This window comes from Bubalus bubalis, chromosome 13 (genome assembly GCF_019923935.1).
Source record: "Bubalus bubalis isolate 160015118507 breed Murrah chromosome 13, NDDB_SH_1, whole genome shotgun sequence".
In the NCBI taxonomy this organism is placed as follows: Eukaryota; Metazoa; Chordata; class Mammalia; order Artiodactyla; family Bovidae; genus Bubalus; species Bubalus bubalis.
The window spans coordinates 54,238,569-54,259,768 of NC_059169.1; the positions used below are offsets into that span (position 1 = coordinate 54,238,569).

A 21,200-nucleotide genomic window follows, 5' to 3' on the forward strand; every position below is an offset into this window, starting at 1 on the left:
GCTGGATGGCATCACTGACTCAATGGACGTGAGTCTGAGTGAACTCTGGGAGATGCTGATGGACAGGGAGGCCTGGTGTGCTGTGATTCATGGGGTCGCAAAGAGTCAGACATGACTGAGCGACTGAACCGACTGAGGGCTTCTCTGGTAGCTCAGCTGGTAAAGAATCCATGTGCAGTGCAGGAGACCCTGGTTTGATTTCTGGGTCAGGAAGTTCCCCTGGAGAAGGACAGGCTACCTACTCCAGCACTCTTAGGCTTCCCTGGTGGCTCAGATGGTAAAGAATTTGCCTGCAATGTGGGAGACCTGGGTTCAATTCCTGGGTTGGGAAGATCCCCTGGAGGAGGGCATAGCAACCCACTCCAATATTCTTGCCTGGAGAATCTCCATGGATAGAGAGGTCCTGTGGGCTAAGGTCCATGGAGTTGCAGAGTCGGACACAACTGAGCGACTAAGCATAGCATAGCGGCGCCTGCCAGAACACTGGCCGCAGAGACACTCAGTCTGCATGACAGCACCCTGTCTCCTTGGGAACTTGCCTGTTCATGTCTTTCCTTTTCTTCCCTCTGAAATTACTACTACCAAAATACCTCAAGAGGCATGTCTTAATCACACAAGTGCATACTCTTATTCTAGCCATCAGAAAATTGAATTTCATTCATATTTTCTGAACACTTTATATGTGAGGCAGACACGTTATCATTTGATGTATTATCAAGTAGATAGTGAGTATTTCTAGGAAACTGGTAGGAAACAAGACAAACACTAATTCCTACTAGAGTGACTCACAGAGCGTCTACAGATGGGACAGAAGGGAGGGTGGGCAAGTCTTGTCAGTAGACTTCACAGCACTGGAGAAGTCTGAGACATGAAAGACAACACGGCATACTGAAGAGCTGAAGTTACATGTGGACACACACATTATTAGCTAAAAGAATATTTACATTTATTATATTAATGTTAAATATACAGTCTACTAAGAGAATTTTAAAAAGTAAATAATGTGTCAGAAATACATATGTGTATTTCCAAATCTTTAAATAAACGCCAGCTCCTTTATACTATCTAACACCTAAGTTGTTCATAATGAGTTAAAAAAACACCTTTTACCAACAACTTAGTCCTTTTTCTTGCTGTGGTTCAGTTGCCAAGTCGTGTCTGACTCTTTATGACCCCACGGACTGCAGAATGCCAGGCCTCTCTGTCCCTCACCATCTCCTGGAGTTTGCTTATGTCCATTGAATTGGTGATGCCATCCAACCATCTCATCCTCTCGTCCCCTTCTCCTCCTGCCTTCAATCTTTCCCAGCATCAGGGTCTTTTGGTGAGTCAGCTCTTTGCAACAGCTGGCCAGAGTATTGGAGCTTTGGCTTCAGCATCAGTCCTTCCAGTGAATATGCAGGGTTGATTTCCTTTAGGATTGACTGGGTAATCCTTTTTACATAACCAAATTCTTCTTTCCAAATACCAGCCAACTGAAGGGGCTAATTACTCATTTATCCTCCTCCTCCTCTAGTGGTCTCATAACAGGATGGATGGTTATGTCTCTGCTGGCTTTCATGCCATCCTGTATCCTGTGGCAAACTTAACCCGGAAACCCCGTCACTCACTGCAGTCACTATAGGCCTGTCACTGGACTTCCTCCCATCCTGAGGCAGCAAAGGCGGGCACGGTTGGGCAGGGAAAACACTGTGTCCACAACCACACTGACCAAAATGCCAGCAACCCTGTCTTGAGGGTATTTCTCTAAAGGGCAGGTACCCCAATGGGGGCAGAGGGAAACCCAAAGGCCACCCCAGGGGATGGGGTAAGCCCCAGCGGGACAGGAAGGCAGGGTGCCCAGAGGAGAGCTGGACACGCCCTGCTTCTCCTCCAATCCCTCAGGCCGCTAACTGACCCACAGTCCTCCGAAACCCTGCAGCTGAGATTCTGGTGTGAAAACAAACAGCACTCAGCTCAGGACAGAAAGGGGTCAAGCTTATATATTCACACTGTCTTGGCAAATAACGTATCTGGCTAGACCATCTGTTTAAAAACTGATGTTGGGCCTATCCAAATTCCACAGGAAGATGAAGAGTGATAGGAAACTACAATAAAAATCAAATTCTGAAAGAAAGCAGGGAAAAATCAGAGGGGAAAAAAAAATGTTGGACTTTAAAACACTGGAGGGCAAAGATGAAGATGATGGACACCTGAAGGGAGCCGCCCAGCTCTTAACAAAGAAAAGCAGCACAGGAGAAAAATGGTGGAACGAAACTAAAAATTTTAAAAAGCAGTAAAGACTAGAATCAACACTGCAGCAAATATACAAACTAATGATGGGGGATAATCACACAGAAGGCAGGAGAAAAGCACAGAGGAAAGCAATTAGGGAAAAGAACATCCACACGTGTGACAGACACCCAGGGCTCAACATGAAAACACTGCGCTTCAAGGAGAAAACGTACAAATCAGGCGCCTACTTCAAAACCAGAGTGGAAACCTCACGTAAACCCGCAGATTTAGAATTTTAGGATGCTATCTGCCACGGCCTGCATGAGGACTGCACAGGAGACTGGTCACTTCTAGATCTTTCAGGAAACCTAAATAAGGCTAGAACCAGGATGCCCTTATTGCTAGGATGAACTTCTTAAAAACTGTTCTCAGAGAAGGTAATACACAAAGTGATGCTTTGTGTAAGACGCAGGTGTAAGGCAAGACGCATTCCTGCAGTAATTCTTGAAGACACACATCAAGCTTGTGGATGTACTCTGTGAGGAAAAGAAAGGTAGAAACATGCTCAAGCTACTCAACCCAAGAGGCTGGAGAGAATTTTTCTGCCCATCTTTACCCTCAACTAATTTACTGCAGTTTCAGAGAACTACTCCAGTAGGTCGGACTAAATGGTACCAATCTTGACGTTTATCTGAATGAGATTTCCTAAACACCCGGAGTCAACCCTGTTGGCCAATGCAGACTGTTGACACATAAATAACGCAGAGCCTGGCGGGTGGTGGGTCTCTCGGGAAGACAAGAGTGAGTGGAATGTGCTGCTGGAGATCAAAGCGCAGCCAGACCCACCGGGCCAGGCTGGAGAGTGACGGAGCTGGGATGCGCTTCTCCAGCCTGCATCAGAAGCCAAGTGTACGGGAAGGGAGGGGTGGAGAAGCCGGGGTGGGGCCAGCCTCAGCCCGAGAGTGCCGTCCACATGGTTCTGGTTAAACGTAAAACGCTCCATGGCTTTCAAGGATTACTTGTAATGCAGTAAAAAATGTGACAAAGGAATTAAGAGCAATGAGTGATGTGGACTGGATAAAAGAGATCTTTGAAAGCTGATGACTTCTGTTAAAACATTTCACGAGTTTATTGCCTTTAAAGCAACAGGTGCTTCAGCATTCTGTCTCTACTTTTTATCCATGAAATGACAAATTGGAAAAAGTGCTCTGTTCTTTGTTGAACATTCTTTGGTTTCGGCATTTCTCAGGAAGAAGGTGGGAAAAGAACAGGCCTTCTTTACAATGCTTTCAATATGTCCAATATATACACACTGCATCAGACCTAAAACCCATTCATTTGGGGGTCTTTATTTTGGAATTTGCAATAATCTGGATAAAATGTAACTGTTTTGCTGTCTTTGAACTTTCTGCGGTATAATTAAAGAATATCTTTTCTTCTTAGAGAAAACTTTACAACTGGAAACTTTCAGTCATTAGACAGAACTTTTCCATTTTGTTCTGAATCAGGGAGATTTTACTGTACATGAAACAAAATACTACTGGACTAAATTAAAAATACTATGTAAGCTATGCTTCACAATAAATTCTACAAAATAACAGAGTATTAGTGAGGGAGATGAAGGTCATTCCTGGCAAACCTGCAAGCTCTGGGAACTATCCTCTGTGGCCTCTGGATATTGTTTTCTCTGTGTGTTGTGTCTGACCATTAGAGATCTCATGGACTGTAGCCCACCAGGATCCTCTGTCCATGGGATTTCCCAGTCAAGAATACTGGAGTGGGTTGCCATTTCCTACTCCAGGGGACCTTCCCGATTCAGGGATCGAATCCATGTTTCCTGCATTGGCATTCAGATTCTTTACTGCTGAGTCATCTGGGAAGCCCATTGTTTACTCTAGTGATGGCCTAGTCTAGACTTCTTTCTGGAGATGAGAAGAAAGCTAGTATGGCTTTTCCTAGATGAGCACGGTGAAATGAAATGACATTTGCCTAAATAAATGCATTAAAGAAATATCTAATAGGATCGCAGTCTGCCTGAAGAGGAGGGCCCACTGTCAGGATGCTGAGGAGTAAAGAAGGAAGCGCCGGGACTTCCCTCTTGGTCCAGGGGCTAAGACTCACACTCCAAATTCAAGGGACACAGGTTCCATCATCCCGGTCAGGGAACTAGATGCCACAAGCCACAACTAAGCGTTCACAGACTGCAACTAAGACCTGACTCAGCCAAATAAACAAACAGTAATAATATAAACCAGCACCTTCTCTATCCTGATGAGATCACCGAGCAGAACAGCACGTTCCCTTCCTCCATAACTGCTTTTCAGGAGGCACATCATTTTTGTTTATGTTCTAAACAAAACGTGTAAAGTAGGTTTCAAGGGATTGCTGCTGCTGCTAAGCTGCTAAGTCACTTCAGTCATGTCCAACTCTGTGTGACCCCATAGACGGCAGCCCACCAGGCTCCCCTGTCCCTGGGACTCTCCAGGCAAGAACACTGGAGTGGGTTGCCATTTCCTTCTCCAATGCATGAAAAGTGCAAAGTGAAAGTGAAGTCGCTCAGTCGTGTCCGACCCTCAGCGACCCCATGGATTGCAGCCTTCCAGGCTCCTCCGTCCATGGGATTTTCCAGGCAAGAGTACTGGAGTGGGGTGCCATTGCCTTCAAGGGATTAGTATACAGCTTTCTCAGTGTCACTCAGTACAGCCATGACGTGACACTTCCTGAGAAATGACAGCGTTGCTTCAGCTCACTGCCCCACTCACGAGGGAAATACTCTTCCTACAAACCTCCAACACCAACTTACTTAGTAAGTATCACACATCTCCTCCGACCAAGCCGTGTACAAAGTGACACATGAACAATCAGCCCCTTTCTAGTGGGGTAAGAGCTGGACTGAAGTATGAAAGGAGCATTTAGCAAACGTGAAAGCCCCACAGTGACAAATCCCAATCTCTGATAGTTACTTTCCCAGTGTTACTTATCAGCCATGACTTTATGACTTCTTTTCAAATGAGATGTGCATGTACCTCAATGTTCACAGCAGCAGTATTCACAACAGTCAAGAAATGGAAGCAACCCAGAGCCCACTAACAGAGGAATGGATAAAGATGTGGTACATACACACAATGGAATATTACTCAGACATGAAAAAGAATGAAAAATGCTATTTGCAGCAACATGGATGGACCTGGAGACTGTCATACTGAGTGAAGTGAATCAGACAGAGAAAGACAAATACCATATGCTATCCTTTATAGGTGGAATCTAAAAGGTGACACAAAGGAACTTATTTATAAAACAGAAATAGACTCACAGACAGAAAACAAACTTATAGTTACCAAAGGGGAAAGAGGGCAGGGATAACTTAGTACATGATTAACACTTACACACACTGCTATGAATAAAACAGATAACCCACAATGGTTTACTGTATAGCACAGGGAACCAAAAAAAAAAAAAAAAACCAAAACGGAGAGAGAGATGCACCAGAGTTAATATTTTTCATTATTATTTAATTAAATTTAAATAGAAGACTACTATGTTGGTCTGGTATCAGTAAATTTATCTGGGTTGTGACCTCTCTTTGGGCAACCGAGGAGTACAGTAGCATGTAACAAGGAACCTTTTGTGATATGAGCTATGATCTAATTGCAGGAACCTTGCACACTCATGCAAAAAGATCTCCTCAAAACTGAGAACTCTTAAGTAAGCCTGGGCAGAGTGTTATCAGAGGGCTGCGTCAGAAAAAGAGGTGACCACGAGGGTGACAACACTGAGGAGACTGCATCCCACAGCACACAGCGTGGAGCAAGGAGGATGGATTAAAGGACTCTCTCCCGTCCCTTCACGGGAATAGGTGCAGTCTGTAGCTCTAAGTATTTTATAGTTTGGGATTTCAGGAGGAAAGTGAGTCATTCGTAGTCTCCACCATGCCCCCACTTTCTCCCTGACCCACTCAGAGTCCCACACCCCTAATCCCCAGCAAGACTGTCTTGCTCCACACTTCCTCAGCTCACAGCAGCACAGAGTGAGGGCGGGTTTCTACAGCTTGTGGGTCAACACAGCGGCAGTTTGCTTTTGTACCGCCAAGTCCCTTAAGCCCATAACCTGACCCTACACAAAATTTGGTATTAAAAAAAATGGATTAAAAAACACCCACCACTACCCCTCAAACAGCAATATGTTGCTTGCATACAAATTTATCCCAAACAAAAAGAACAGATTTTTTGGAAAATCCTCCAGGTAAAAGGAAAAACAATGAAAGCTTTAACAAAGGGGCAGATTTGCAATTTCTTATTAAAAACAAAAATTACACTTCTATCTTAAAATTCCATTGACATTATTATTTTTATGAATTGGCCTTGAACAAAACAAATACCGCACTAATTTAAAGCATCAACCCTAGTTTTGCTCATTGCCAACATCACTTTCCTGAAACTGACTGGGTCTGCTGGTATGTCCCGAGTTTCTGTTGTTACCTGGCTCCCTCTGATGAGCTTCAAAAACCTTTAAACTGCAGCTCTTTCCGGGAGACAGATGAAGTAACCACTTGGCTTCTGATTGTGATTAAGAAACTTCAAAAAGATAAGCATGTGAGTTGCTTCTTGTCCTTCTCTCATTTGTTAAGCGTTCAGGTTGTCTCCTCCTAAGAGTCCTTCCCCGAGCACCTGTGTGGGTGAGGTATTTTTCAGAGTGCGCATGCAGAACTCAGCTAGCGTTCACTGAAGCCTGGTAACTCTGTGGACAGAGAGTATCTGCCCCTGCATGCCTGCCTCAAGGATAGGCTCTCTCTCTTCTGTGTTCCCAGTGTCTACTATGTGGTTAATACTGTTAAATGGTTCAAAAAAGTGTGCCAGAAATGAATGAACCTTTATGAACGGGAACCAATTCCACACTCCAAGTGTGATGTTCAAAAAGTAATTAAAAAATAGATTTCAGTCCTTGAACCAACAGGCAAAAGGGTTTTGTGCTGATATAGTTTAAATCCTGTTGTTGTTGTTCAGTTGTTGTTCTCTCTGACTCTTTGCAACTCCATGGACTGCAGCAGGCCAGGCTTTCCCATCCTTCACTGTCTCCTGGAGTTTGCTCAAATTCATGTCCACTGAATCAGTGATGCTGTCTAACTATCTCATCCTCTGTCGCCCCCTTCTCCTTTTGCCTTCCATCTTTCCCAGCATCATGGTATTAACAATTCATTAAGCTATCCTTGGGTAACTAAGTATGTACTCTATCATGTACAACTGCACCTAAGTGTGCACACAACAGAAATAAAGACCCTTTGTTTCCTTTTATTACAACCACAAATTACCGCATACTGCTAGTGACTATAGATTTTAAAGATGCCTTCATCAGAGGAGCACAGGGGCAGAGCTGTGGACAGCTGGTGGCAGTGGCAACTGGACTCAAAGTGTGTCTTCTTCTGTGCTGCTGTAGAAGTCACGGAATCTTGGAAACAGAGGCTCTGAAACCCGGCTGCACCAGCTGCCGCACACTTTCTGTCCATAAATCTGAATGATTCAGTGGACTTCAGGCTTTATGTTGTGTTTGGTTTAGACTGCAATGGATTTTTTTCAGTTTCCACTTGGAGTTAGTGGACATAATACAATGTGTCTAAGATAAAGTTTTGATTAAAATGTATTTGTAACAGATGAGCAGGGGATGAGGTGAACCTTTTACCAAGCACTGGCAAAACAGGTAAAGTTACTGCTTTAACAATAAAAGTACTAAGACACATGCCATTTATATTTCTGTTGATAAGTTAAATCACCAGCAAATGAAGCAATACATAGATTACATGGCATGAAAAGGAAAAGTAATGCACAGATGTGATTAGTTTTGCAAATTAATTTAATGTTCATTAAAAGTTTGCTTTGTATCTGTGAAGTATAAACATAGAACACATCATTTATTTTTGAAAAAACATTTATCTATTTATTTGGCTGTGCCAGGTCTTAGTTGTAGCATGCAAGATCTCTGATCTTCGTTCATGCAAACTCTTAGCTGCGGCATGTGGGATCTAGTGCCCTGACCAGGGATGGAATCCAGGCCCCCTGAATTGGGAGTGCGGAGTCTTAGGCACTGGAACACCAGGGAAGTCCCTCTTTGGGTGCATGTTAAAGAATAATCTTTATCTTGACCCTTGAGACTTTTAGACTCTTACATGAGGAACAAAACTAATGAAAACTTACCATTTATTGTAAATTGTCACATACATACTTTAAGGGTAGGCATGGAAAGAACTAGCACCTGGATAGTTAAAAAGGGTATCGTGCCCTTCTAACATTTATTTGCAGGTAAACTTACTCCTGTACTCTTCATAATCAGGAGAATAATTCTAGTTAAATGTGGGAACAGAGTAGAGAAAAGGAAGGGACATATACGTATAGGCTAAAATATGGCCTGAAGTTCTGAAAAGACTCAGGAAACCCTAAGAGCCAAACCCAAATTGCTAGTGGAATTCCAAAGAGTTGCTCTGAATATCTGAAGATTTGGATAACTTTGCTACTTTGTTTAGTGCAAAAATCAGTTTCTAAATATTTATGGCTGCTATTTAGATACTCCTTTATTAATGACTTTATATAGTTATATTATTACCAGTATTAAACATGTTACTATGAAACCAAAAGTAGACTCTTCAGGCTCTGAGATCCTGAATGACCCATTTCACCTGCGTGCTAAAGGGTAAAGAGAATAAACGTGAAGACACTCTCGGGTGACGGGTCTTTATTGTTTCAAGGAGAGGGATGTGGAAATAGAGGCATCTGTGTGTTTACAGAGATGTCAACAGATGAGCCAGCATAACAGGGCCAACAGACAGTACACTGGGCTAGAGAATGTACAGTCAGCACACTTTGAAGGACTGTTCAAAGAAGAGAGCAAACATGCAAATTATTTGATCTGAGCAGAGAGTCATCCAAAACCAAAGAGGAATGCAGGGACAGGATCAAACAGTTCAGTTGAAAGTAATTTTAAATACAACACTCGAAGCATTCTGTGATGTAAAGAAGGACAAATACGAAGAACCTAGAAGGAACAAGCAGGTAACCTAAACATTTAGAGCGGAGGCTCATACCCCACACTGCAACCATGCTTCCTGCTGCACGAGGCCCCTGGAAATTGTATGTGAAAACAGTGTCCGTGCTTGGGAGAGGGTAGGTAACTCCTATATCCTCTTCCCTGGTTACAGCACAGTGTTCCTTAGAACCATCCTGCCTGGCTCCACATTACAGCACCTCACTTGGTAAGTGTGAAGCAGGCACCACAAGGAGCTAAGCCTTTCACTTCAGCGCAGGCAGAACTGTCACTGGGTGAGCCATTGGGAGATGTCAGCTCTTCACTCTTCTTCCTCAGCAGCCACAGCTCAGGGGCGTCCATCCCAGCCCGGCACCCAGGGCAGGAGCAGCCACAGAGAGGCTCCCGACCTGACTTTGGCCCCAGAACTCCCCAGAACCGTGGGTCTGAACAGAGGCAGAAACCCTATCAGGGACCTGCTTCTGATCTGAACTGGCTCTAATTTGGTCAGTTAGCAACAAATGTAAACTGGAAAAGATTCCATCTTTAAAACACTAATAGTGTGATTTAATCTCTTGATATTTATACATTGCACACACTCAGAAGCATAGAAACCAACTCATTTGTAATTTCTTATTATGCATAATCTTCTAATTGTGTACACCAGCAAAAGAGAAACATGACTGATCTTCCCAAACAGCAGAGAAGTTAAGCCCATCATACTTTGCTTGGGAATATCTACAACAGTTTGTGGAAAAAACATTGTGCTTTCCTACTTAAGGTTCATTCTGTCTAACTTTAAAAATGGTCTGCATTTCTGGCACACAGCAGCCCCCTGATGAAGACCTAGGAGGAAGACGCCTGGAACTATGTTGTATTAAAATTTAACTATGTTGTGTTAAAGTTTAATGTGACAGGAAACACTGAAGGTACACAACTGCTAGTATAGGACACACCAACCATACAGGATCAGTTCAGTTCAGTTCAGTCCAGTCGGGTCCGACTCTTTGTGACCCCATGAATCGCAGCACACCAGGCCTCCCTGTCCCTCACCAACTCCTGGAGTTCACCCAAACTCATGTCCATTGAGTCGGTGATGCGATCCAGCCATCTCATCCTCTGTCGTCCCCTTCTCCTCCTGTCCCCAATCCCTCCCAGCATCAGAGTCTTTTCCAAAGAGTCAACTCTTCTCATAACGTGGCCAAAGTATTGGAGTTTCAGCTTTAGCATCAGTGCTTCCAAAGAACACCCAGAACTGATCTCCTTTAGGATGGACTGGTTGGACCATACAGTATACATACGGACAAACTAAAGATCTTGTGAGATGGTATTTCTTAATGAACAGAAATCACAAATTTTATTCTGCAATACCCCATGTTCATGAAACTTCTACAGATGTCAATGAAAAATGTCTATATACACCAGGGTATGCTTAAACACAGGATTTGCTGTTGTTCAGTTGCTAAGTTGTGTCTGGCTCTTTTGTGACCCCACAGACTGTAGGCCCCTGTCCACAAGATTTCCCAGGCAAGAATACTGGAGCAGGTTGCCACTTCTCCTCCAGGGGTTCCATTAAGTATTATTTCTATATTGAAATTATTTATAATCTGAAACATTTAACAATTTTTTTTTTTATGGAGAGCAGATTATTAAGAGAATATATTTGCTATCGTTTATGTTACCAAATATTTATTACTTTCTAAAATGTAACTTTTAAGTTCATATACTGCTATAATTGATGGCTTCGGATATGTTTGTGTACTGGTATAATTAATAAAGCTCCAAAACTTACAGTAGCAAAAGCATTAATTTGAACGCATTATCTACCAGAACACATGCTTCATAGAATGAGAATAAATAGTAATTTTTTACTTCCAGGTTCAGCTAAATAAACATAACTGCAAAATGACAGATTAAAAATGCTTCTGCTTTTACAATTTGTTTTCCTTCCTTTCTTGCCTTCTCTGTCCCCACCTCCCTGAAAAGCACCTCCAAAGAGTTACAGTAGGATACAGAGATAGTGTCCACGAGGAAGGAAGGAAAGACAGCTTCTCATTCGTGCAGGACAAATAGCTTTGCCCAAAGCACAAACTACATCTAATCACAGGGTATAACTCTGTCATCTCTCTTTTCATAATCTGGCCACTTACACACTTTGATTTCTGACTTCCATTTGGGTTTATTAACATCAAAGCTTTGTCATCACTTATCTGTTTCCAGACACATTTTTACCTGAGGCAATAAAGTATAAAAAGTTCTTTGCATTCTTGCTTTACTGTTGCAAGAAAGCTTTCGTCTTCATTAGGCTTACAGTGTTTCACGGTTATTAAACCTCTGTATGCGGCTATCAAGTTCATCGCCCTTGGCATAACCAGTTTTAAATGCACTATCATTAAATCCAAGGGACTGTGCACAAATACATCCCAATCTCAGCAGATGCCAATATATTCTTGTTCTACCTTGCTAAGATCTTACTAATGTCCTTTCCTCCCACTTCACAAAAATAATGACTACAAATATAGTCAGACAACTTGAAATAAAATAAAGCAATGCCAATTTAATTTTTCTTTTTATTTTATATTGGAGTACAGCCAATTAACAATACTGTGATAGTTTCAAAGTGCCAATTTAATTTTACAAATTGCTTAGAGCTCTTATAGCAAATTAAAATATTAATAGTGCCATCTCATTAATTACATTATTTGAGTTTTTAAAATATTCATTGATATGCAACAGAAAAGGAGTCCTGCATCTAGTAATACCTGCAAAACTGCTTTCCAAGTTAACATATTTCTGACTATTAGAACATGAAGACCCACACGCCTTGCTTTTATTTATTTAAAATGCGTGACCATTTGTTTTAGGCTATACTCACAAAATGAGTTCAAAATGTGAATTTAAATAGTATCAAAGAAAAACCACCTTTGATGTTCTATTACTATTTTAGAATTTAATTTTAAAATTTAATGCCATGATGCAATATATTATCCACATTAAACTCATAATACCAAGCCTTCTTAAAAATAATGTTAGGTAATATTTTTTAGCTACAAGGAAAAATCCACCAAAGGCAAGCTATCAGAAGTCTGTGGCCACTGGCCCAAGCTCTCTTCTTCATGAGTGTGTGAACCCGTCTCCTCCGCCCTCCGCTGTGAACAGCGTTCCTCTCCAGCAGCAGTCATTACGAGCCCTCTGACCCACCACCCGGTGTCCCTGATTCTACCTCCTGATTTTCCAGAGCAGTTCACCATCAGGTCTATAGCCAGCTGCTAGGTTAGCCACACCCTCTGCTTCCCCTCCCTGTTAGGATGAAGGAGGAAAACTTATTCGTCTCATAGCCTGACCTTTCTTCCTGGGCTTGGGCTCCAGGAGCTTCTTTCCTTCCTCAAAGATGTCCACCTCTAATTCCCCCACAGTCAGAGCTGGACCAGGTTTTGCCTCCTAATTACATCACTCTCCCAGCAAGTGTTTCTTTTAATACCCTTTCAGCAACACTTCTAGAAAGAAGCATCTGTATCACCTGATGCAAAGAATTGACTCCTTGGAAAAGACCCTGATGCTGGGAAAGATTGAAGGCAGGAAGAGAAGGGGACGACAGAGGATGAGATGGTTGGATGGCATCACCGGCTTGATGGACATGAGCTGAGTAAACTCCAGGAGTTGGTGATGAACAGGGAGGCCTGGAGCGCTGCAGTCCATGGGGTCACAAAGAGTTGGACACGACTGAGCAACTGAACTGAACTGATTTGCTTTCTTTGCTTCCTTACTTCAGTCTCTCCTCAACACACTCCAATTAAACTGCCTCCAGTATTTCACTGAAATGCCTTTTTTCAAGGTCAGCAACAACTCCCCTTTATCAGCACGCCCAAAGCTCAACTGTCTGTCTTCACTCTCTCAGTTGCAACAGACCTAGGGGATTTACAGATTCAAAGAGCTCTCCAGCAAAATCCCAATGACATTCTTTATGGAAATAGGAAAAAAAAAAAATCCTAAAATTCCTAGGGAACCACAAAAGACCCTGAAAAAGTCAAAGCAATCTTGAGTGAGATAAACACACTTGGAGGCATCACACTTCCTAATTTCAAAATCTATTACAACACTACAGTAATAAAACCAGAAGTGGCAGGTGCTGAAAAGTATGGTACTGGCATAAAAACAGGCATATAAACCACTGGAACAGAAAGAGATGTAAATTCACGCATTTACAGTCAACTCATCTTCAATAAGAAAGCCAAGAACATGAAACGGGGAAAGAACAGTCTCTTCAACAAAGTGTTGGGAAAACTAGATGGCCACATGCAGAAGAGTAAATTGGGCCCTCATCCTGCATCTTATACAAAAATAAACTCGAAATTAACTCAAAATGGGTTACAGACTTAAGTGTAAGAACCGAAAACTATGAGATGAAAACAGAGGGAAAGCTTCTTGACTTTGGTCTGGGCAATGATTTTTTTGGTATGACACCAAAAGCACAGAGAATAAAAGCAAAAATTGTCAGGACTACATCAAAGTAAAAAGCTTCTGCACAGCAAAGGAAACAATCAACCCATGGTAGGGGAAGAAATTATTTACAAACCACACATCTGATGAGTTAGTATCCAACATACACAGGCAACTCAGGTCCATGGCAAAAACCAAAACACCAAAGTCCTGACTGATCAAGCAAAGGACCCGATCAACATTTTTGAAAAGATGACCTACCTACAAAAGACCAACAGATATAAGAAGCAGTGCTCAAAATCACTAATTATCAGGGAAATGCAAATCAAAACCAAAATGAGGTACTATCTCCCATCTGTCAGAATGGCTATTATCAAAAAGACAAGAGATAAGCACTGGTGAGACTGAAGAAAGGGGAACCCTCCTAGACCACCACTGTAAACTGTGAGGCCACTGTGGAGAAAGTAAGGTGGTTCCTCAAAAAATGAACAATTTCACTTCTAAAGTCAGTATCTCTAATAGAAATCTGAGCTTCCAAGGTCACTGCTCGTTGTTCACAAGAGCCAAGGTATGAAAAGAACCCAAGTTTCCATCAACAGATAATGGATAAAGAAGATACTGATACACACCCATACCGCAAGCTGACAAACACTCTTCAGCCTTGGATAAGGAACCCTGCCAAGGGTAACAGTATGGACGAACCTGGAGGGCATTAAGTTCAGTGAAATAAGCCAGATACAGACAGACAGATACTACACAGCTCACTTATCTGTGAAACTGAAGCAGTGAAATTCATAGAATGAAGCAGAATGGTGGTTGCCAGCGGCTGGGGGGATGGGGAGATGCTGGTCAAAGGGTATGAAGTGTCAGTTATGCAGGCTAAGTCCTGGATGTCTAAAGGACAGCATGACAATACACATATATTACACTGTACATACAATACTGTATCGTGTGCTTGAGGTTTATTAGGGGGGTAGATCTAAGTGTTCTCACCACACACCCACATACAACAATGGTAACTTTGTGAGGTGATGGATGTTAATCAGCTTGACAGCGCTGACCATCTCACAGTGTATAAAAATAAGACATCACGTGGTACACCTTAAATATATAAAATTTTTATGTCAACTACACCTCAATTAAAACTGAAGGATAATGCAAAAAGCCCCTTCCTGGAGTGCTGCTAATACCTTGGGAATGGGAGGAACTGCATTCTCACTTCCTCCTCTCTGGGCATCACTTCCACTGGCCCCTGCCTAAGCCACAGCAACCGCGTGTGACTGCCTGAGCCTGTAACAATCTACCAGACTCCAGACGGGTGGGAGGCAGGGAGATCAAAGGTTGTAAGGGAATTTACTCTTCCAGTCCAGCTCCCATCTCCCCTTCTGTTTCTATGCCCAGACTTCTTATGTGCCTCTCTTATGCCAGCCACCTGCCCTTACCTGTGGAGCCCAAGCCACACCCAGGTCCTTAGGACACTGACTCTTCCAGAAACACTGACCTTGTAAACCAAACCATTCTCTCCCTAAGAGGAAATAAATCAGTCGTTAAGATACAGATCTTGTTGTATGTAAATCTTCAGTGTAATCAATAGTATACAAAAATGTGTGCCATACATTTAACATCAAAATAGTTTATTGATACAGTTGGTTTTAGTCTAGGTCAGGGTTATTTTCCAAATTTAAAAATAATTTAAGACTTCCCTGGTGGTCCAGTAGTTAAGAAGCCGCCTGTCAATCCAGGGAACGTGGGTTCTATCCCTAGTCTGGGAAGATTCTACAAGCCTTGGAACAACTAAGCCCGTGCACCACAACCACTGAGCCTGTGCCCTAGAGCCAGGGACCCGCAACTACTGAAGCCCTCCTGTCCTAGAGCCAGGACTCCTCAACAAGAAAAGTCACTGCAATGAGAAGCCCCTGCTCACCACAACTAGAGAAAGCCTGTGAGGAGCAACAAAGACCTAGCACAGTCAAAATAAATTAATAAAAAAAATTTATTTGGCTTGAGGTTTACAAGTTGAAGGATCTCAATAATTGGGATGGAAATGCATTTTATTTTATTCTAAAATTAATTTTGATATTTTAATGTGATGGCTCCAGACAAAAGCTTGCTGTATAAAGACAGGTTTAAGTATTAACAATATGAATTAAAAATTAAATCTCATGCACAGTAACAGGTGGAATGTTCTGAGACAAAGGAATATCTATTACTGTCTCATAGATTTCATCAGCTCATTTACCCAGTCAATAAATACTTAGCACGCCTACTATGCACAAGACTCTTTTCTTGGGATTTGGCAGAAGAGAGCAAAGTTTCCTATGTACTTAGGTTTCCTACTGGGAACATGGCATAAGTCTCTATAACCCTAAGTGTGTAACCGAATATACACATGACATTTAGTAACTCAGCTGAATCTATACATTTCTGGATACTGCTTGTCTATTATTTCTACAAAGGCTAATCAAACCAAAGTTAGACAAGGTCACTTTGTTACAAAGTACAGTTCATTTATTCACTCTTTGGACAAACATTATATAATTGTGAATGTTTTATGCATTCACATGTTTTATGCATTTAAGAATACAGAGATGAAAAAGATAAGAGGCTATCCTAAGACAGACAAAACGAACAATAAAACAATTTCAGGAAGCGGTAAGTTCTATAAAAGAATAACAGATTAAATGTTAAGGAAAGCTTCCAAGAATTTATAAATACAAATAAACAATATCAAATGGAATCTGACACGTATGAATCTACAGAATAAGGAATTTGGATTTACATAGAATAGAAAACATTTATACAGTATTACGGACTAGGTAAGGCTTCCCTGGTGGCTCAGATGGTAAAGAATCTGCCTGCAATGTGGGAAACCTGGGTTCAATCCCTGGGTTGGGAAGATTCCCTGGAGGAGGGCATGGCAACCCACTCCAGTATTCTTGCTTGGAGAATTCCATGGACAGAGGAGCCTGGCAGCCTACTACAGTCCATAGGATTGCAAAAAGTCTGACAGGACTGAGCAACTAAGCACGACAACAATGGACTCTGTTATACACAATAATTTTACTTTGCACAGTGGACAAATTTTTCATTAAAAAGCAAACCCCAAAATCCTACTATGAAGTCAGGGAAACATATTCAATAATAAATTGAAAATTATAAGGCCAAAAAGTGTAAAAATTTATAGAGGATAAATGAAATATTCAATAAACAAATCAGTTAGAACAAATAAAACATAATTGTTGTCAACTTCGAACTATAATGAATTTTTACTTTATTTTTTCTCCTCCCCCTTCCAGTTTTAGGCCTTATTATAAGCATTTATAATATCAAAATGATTCAGACAAGTTCTACCCTAAGTCTGATCTTACATGTCACTAGAGATTTACTCAGTGATATGGAGATTTGTTTTCATCAATTTTGGTTTACCAATATATTGTTTCTAGCTTGTAAAAAACAAAATACAATAAAAACTAAAAACTTTTATGTATTATTGAAATTCCTGCAGGAAGAAAATAATTTTGCCATTGCAACTCAAAAACTCTAGAGTTCCTAACTGCTTTCCCCATGAGGTAACTATATATATAAGGGGTGTGTGTGTATTATTATTTTAAACATATCAAGGCTTATTAAGGACTTCTATCCTTTTAAAGCAGAATGGCTTGGAATAATAAAATAATTGTCTTCTCCCTTCTATCATGTCTTATCTCATTTTAACTATGCCAGAATCAAATACAACAATACTTAAAGAGGGTATTTCTAGAAACCTAGAACAGTTTTCAAATATACTAAAGTGTTTCGGAGGAAGCAGCTTACATAAATGTGACTGGTAGGCTGACATACTCGGGAGGATCTCTAAAAGAGCCAATAATATGTTGTTGCCCAGATGTCATCATTGGTACAGGATTCCTGCAGGAGTCCTCTGCTTCAGGCCACTTCACTTTCACCAAAGACCTACACTGGTACTCGTATTTGTTAACCAAAAAAAATCTGAAGAGGATTTTTGCTTTTATGAAAAAAAGGCAAAAATCGAAAGTAGTGCTCAGCCTTTTTCAGTGAACCATCACAGGGGCAGTGCACATCCCAGGCAGCAAGTGGTCCCGCCAAGCTTCCTCCCTGGAACTGAACTCAGCATCTCAGCATCAGATAGATGCCAGAGCTCAAACTGTGTCTGTGAACATCTGTGACTCAGCTCCATTTATTTCATGTATCTGTGAGCAAGATGTGTCTAAGGTAACTGCTCTTTGATTTTACACCATTCCAGCTTACAAAAAGTTTCAAAGGAATGCTCTACTTTTGGATAGTGGTGGAGAGTGAACCTGTTATTATTTGCTGAAACAATTACATTTCACACAAGATTCCAGCAACTCAGACTCTGCAAATTTATCTTTAAATTTCTTTCCAAGTCATCCACTAATTGAGCCATCACCAACTCTCTCCTGAATTACTGCAAGTTTCTGAACTTGCTTTCAATCCACTCCCTTCAAAATAGTCTCCATACTCTTTTTCCAAAGATGAAAGCCAAATCTGCAATATGCATAATTCTTGATTTATGTATTAAATAACATGAGACAGTGGCAGGCTGAATAAGCACTCTAATTTCAAAGAAGTGTTATGTTGAGATATCTGTAACAATGGTATCAGAATAGGAAAATATCAAAGATTGCTACTGATGACAGTCAGCTACTGTTAATACTTCTTCAGTTAGTTGCCTACACTCACAATTTAAGAAAATGTTAAGTTTATAGGTCACTGAAAACAAAAATGTCATCTTTTTCTATTTAAGTTCATGTGCTAAGTTGCTTTAGTCGTGTCTGACTCTTTGTGACCCCAAGGACTGCAGCACTCCAGGCTTCTCTGTCCATGGGATTTTCCAGGTAAGTATACTGGAGTGGGTTGCCATTTCCTTCTCCAGGAGATCTTTTTGACCCTCGGATCAAACCCGTGTCTCCCGCATTGCGGGCAGATTCTTTAATGTCTGAGCCACCGGGGAAGCCCCAGACTCTCTGAATTCTAGGCCTGTATTCTCAGGGGACCATTCCTAACCATGAAGGTTAGGAATCTCCAGGATGGCTGCCTGCTGTCCTCCAGATAAAAACTTTTTTCTGACCTGATACCCCACCACTGGTTCAGAACCTCATCTTCCACAGCCCAGGTCTTACCAGTCCAATCCTTCTCTCCAGACCGCTGCAATGCTGTCCCCGTGCCTGCAATGCTCATCCCCTTCTCCCTGCCCTGCGAACCCTGTTCATCCCACAGGCCACTACTTCAGGACACCAGGCTTGTGTGCGGGGCTCTTCCAGATGCCCCCAGAGCACCAGCATTTATCACCCCCTCACCCTAGATTAAAGTTCCCCCCTGCATTAAACTGTGAGCACTTGAAATGTGTCTTGTATTTCCAGCTCCTTGCATTCTGCCTGGCACAGAGGCAGCACTTCAAGAATTGTGGAAAGAAGAAAGAAGGGAAATTCCATATCTGCTATTTCATGACCTTGAATTCAAGCCTGAATTCTTGACTAACCCTCACAATTGCAAGCACGGGTAACAATGAAAACCGGAAAAGTGCATAAGCAAATGGATATAAATTCACTATTTTTATTGGAGAAATCACTTAGTGTGATGACTAGAAGGACATCATGACTATTATTTTAAAACCATGTTAAGATTGACCACCTTGCCATACTAAGTAAAATAATTATATAATACATACTGCTGGAAAATCCCATGGATGGAGGAGCCTGGTAGGCTGCAGTCCATGGGGTAGCTAAGAGTTGGACAAGACTGAGCGACTTCACTTTCACTTTTCACTTTCATGCATTGGAGAAGGAAATGGCAACCCACTCCAGTGTTCTTGCCTGGAGAATCCCAGGGACAGGGGAGCCTGGTGGGCTGCCGTCTCTGGGGTCGCACAGAGTTGGACACAACTGAAGCGACTAAGCAGCAGCAGCAGCAGCTGTGTCAAAAGCACGTGTAGCTCAGTAGTTCTAGACTGTGCACAAGTGACTCCAAAGTGGTGGTGGTGCTGCGGCTGGCAGAGCAGCAGCTGGGGCAGCAGAGGGATTGACAGGCCCCTTGTTCCAAGGACAGAGGAAACAGGCAGGTGAAGCTCGATGTCAGACTGTGACTACAGAGGGCTCTGAATAACAAAACTTAAAAATGTGGATTTTATCCTAGGAGCATGAGGCACTAACGGTTTCTGAAGAAGGGTACAAGATGTGGTTAAACTGACACTCTTGGGAAGATTAATTAAACAGGATGAACTAAAGGGATGAAACAGAAGCAGAGAAATGAAAGATGAACAGTAACTGAACTGCTTGACACAGGATGAACAAAAATGCTATAAAACGCTGTTAGATTCTTCCTCCTGGGATCAGAAATAGTGTGAGGATAGGGGAAGAGTTATTGCACGTATTCACTTTGTGGCATCTTAATACAAGTAAAAATACTGTCAATATTTAGTTTTAAGTCACAAGGCCAGCTTTCCTCTCTTGTTGAATCTTGACTGTTGAGTCTGTCAGAACTCAAGGCCATTAGAAAGAAAAAATGTAAGTCTAACGACAGAAAAAGATTACTGCTTTTAATTTTCAAAAGTATTCACACACAAACTTTACTCTTAAAGCTTCAAATGTTTTACGTGGAAAATTAATGCGGAACCAGGGAATATGACCTTTACTTTTCAACACCGCAGTTCTAGAAGAAACGTCTTTAGCTTGGTACTTAGAGTCCCTGGAAGCACACAGGTTTATGACATGCAGCAATGTTCCTGACAGTTGACCACGAAACCAGGAATCATGAACCGACCGACTTTTAGGGCGCACGCTTTCATTATTAAAGAGTTCACTGCTGGCACAGCTCGACCACCTGACGGTCCTGGGGGACGGGGAGGCCTGCACCGGACACGCCCCCACGTCCCCGCGGGTAGACGGCTGCCCCAGGGCCGCGCCAGACGCCCACTGCTCATCCCCACCCTCCGGCCGCCCGAGGGCTGAGGGGCGCGGCGGGGCTGCCGGACTGGGCCCGTCCCGTACCTGAGCTAGGACGGTGAGGCTGCCCTGGGGCGCCGCCACGTTCACGCGGCCGTGATACCACGCCGCTCCTGCTCCTGCCACGGCCACGCCAGCCACTGCCGCCGCCACGGGCCCGGGGCCGGGCCAGGCCCGCCGGCCGGCAGCGAAACCCCGCCGCAGCCTTTCGCCCCAAGCCGCCAGCCGCGCACCGCCCGCCGCCGCCATCTTTGCGGAAGCGCTTTGAGGCGGCGCTCGCGCCGCTTCCCACGGCGTCCCGAAAACTCGCGCCTGGCCGCGGTGTCGCGAGACCGAGGCAGTCTCCGCCCCGCCCCCGAGCCTGCGCACCTTGTTGTGGGCGGGGACGGGGCGGTGCGGGGACGGGGGCGTGTCCGAGATAGATTGGGCACGCCTCCGGGGCAGGGACAGGGCCCGGCGGGACGCGTGTGAGGGTCGTGCGCGTCCGGGCCGACCCAGCCGGGCCTGGGGTCGCGAGTTGGGGATGGGGGGCTGTGGTCCGGCGCGGCGGCGGTG

At 42.9% G+C, this 21,200-nt stretch overlaps 1 protein-coding gene across 1 annotated transcript in view; it reads right to left on the reverse strand.

Moving 5' to 3' along the window:
* Positions 1-20,916, reverse strand: part of MICU2 (mitochondrial calcium uptake 2) — a 55,615-nt gene extending 34,699 nt beyond the window's left edge. Inside the window, exon 1 of the mRNA XM_006073219.3 lies at positions 20,691-20,916. Within this exon, the coding sequence (XP_006073281.2) occupies positions 20,691-20,894 (204 nt within the window). The 5' untranslated portion in view covers positions 20,895-20,916. The remainder of the gene's footprint in view (positions 1-20,690) is intronic.
* Between the last annotated feature and the right edge of the window lie 284 nt (positions 20,917-21,200).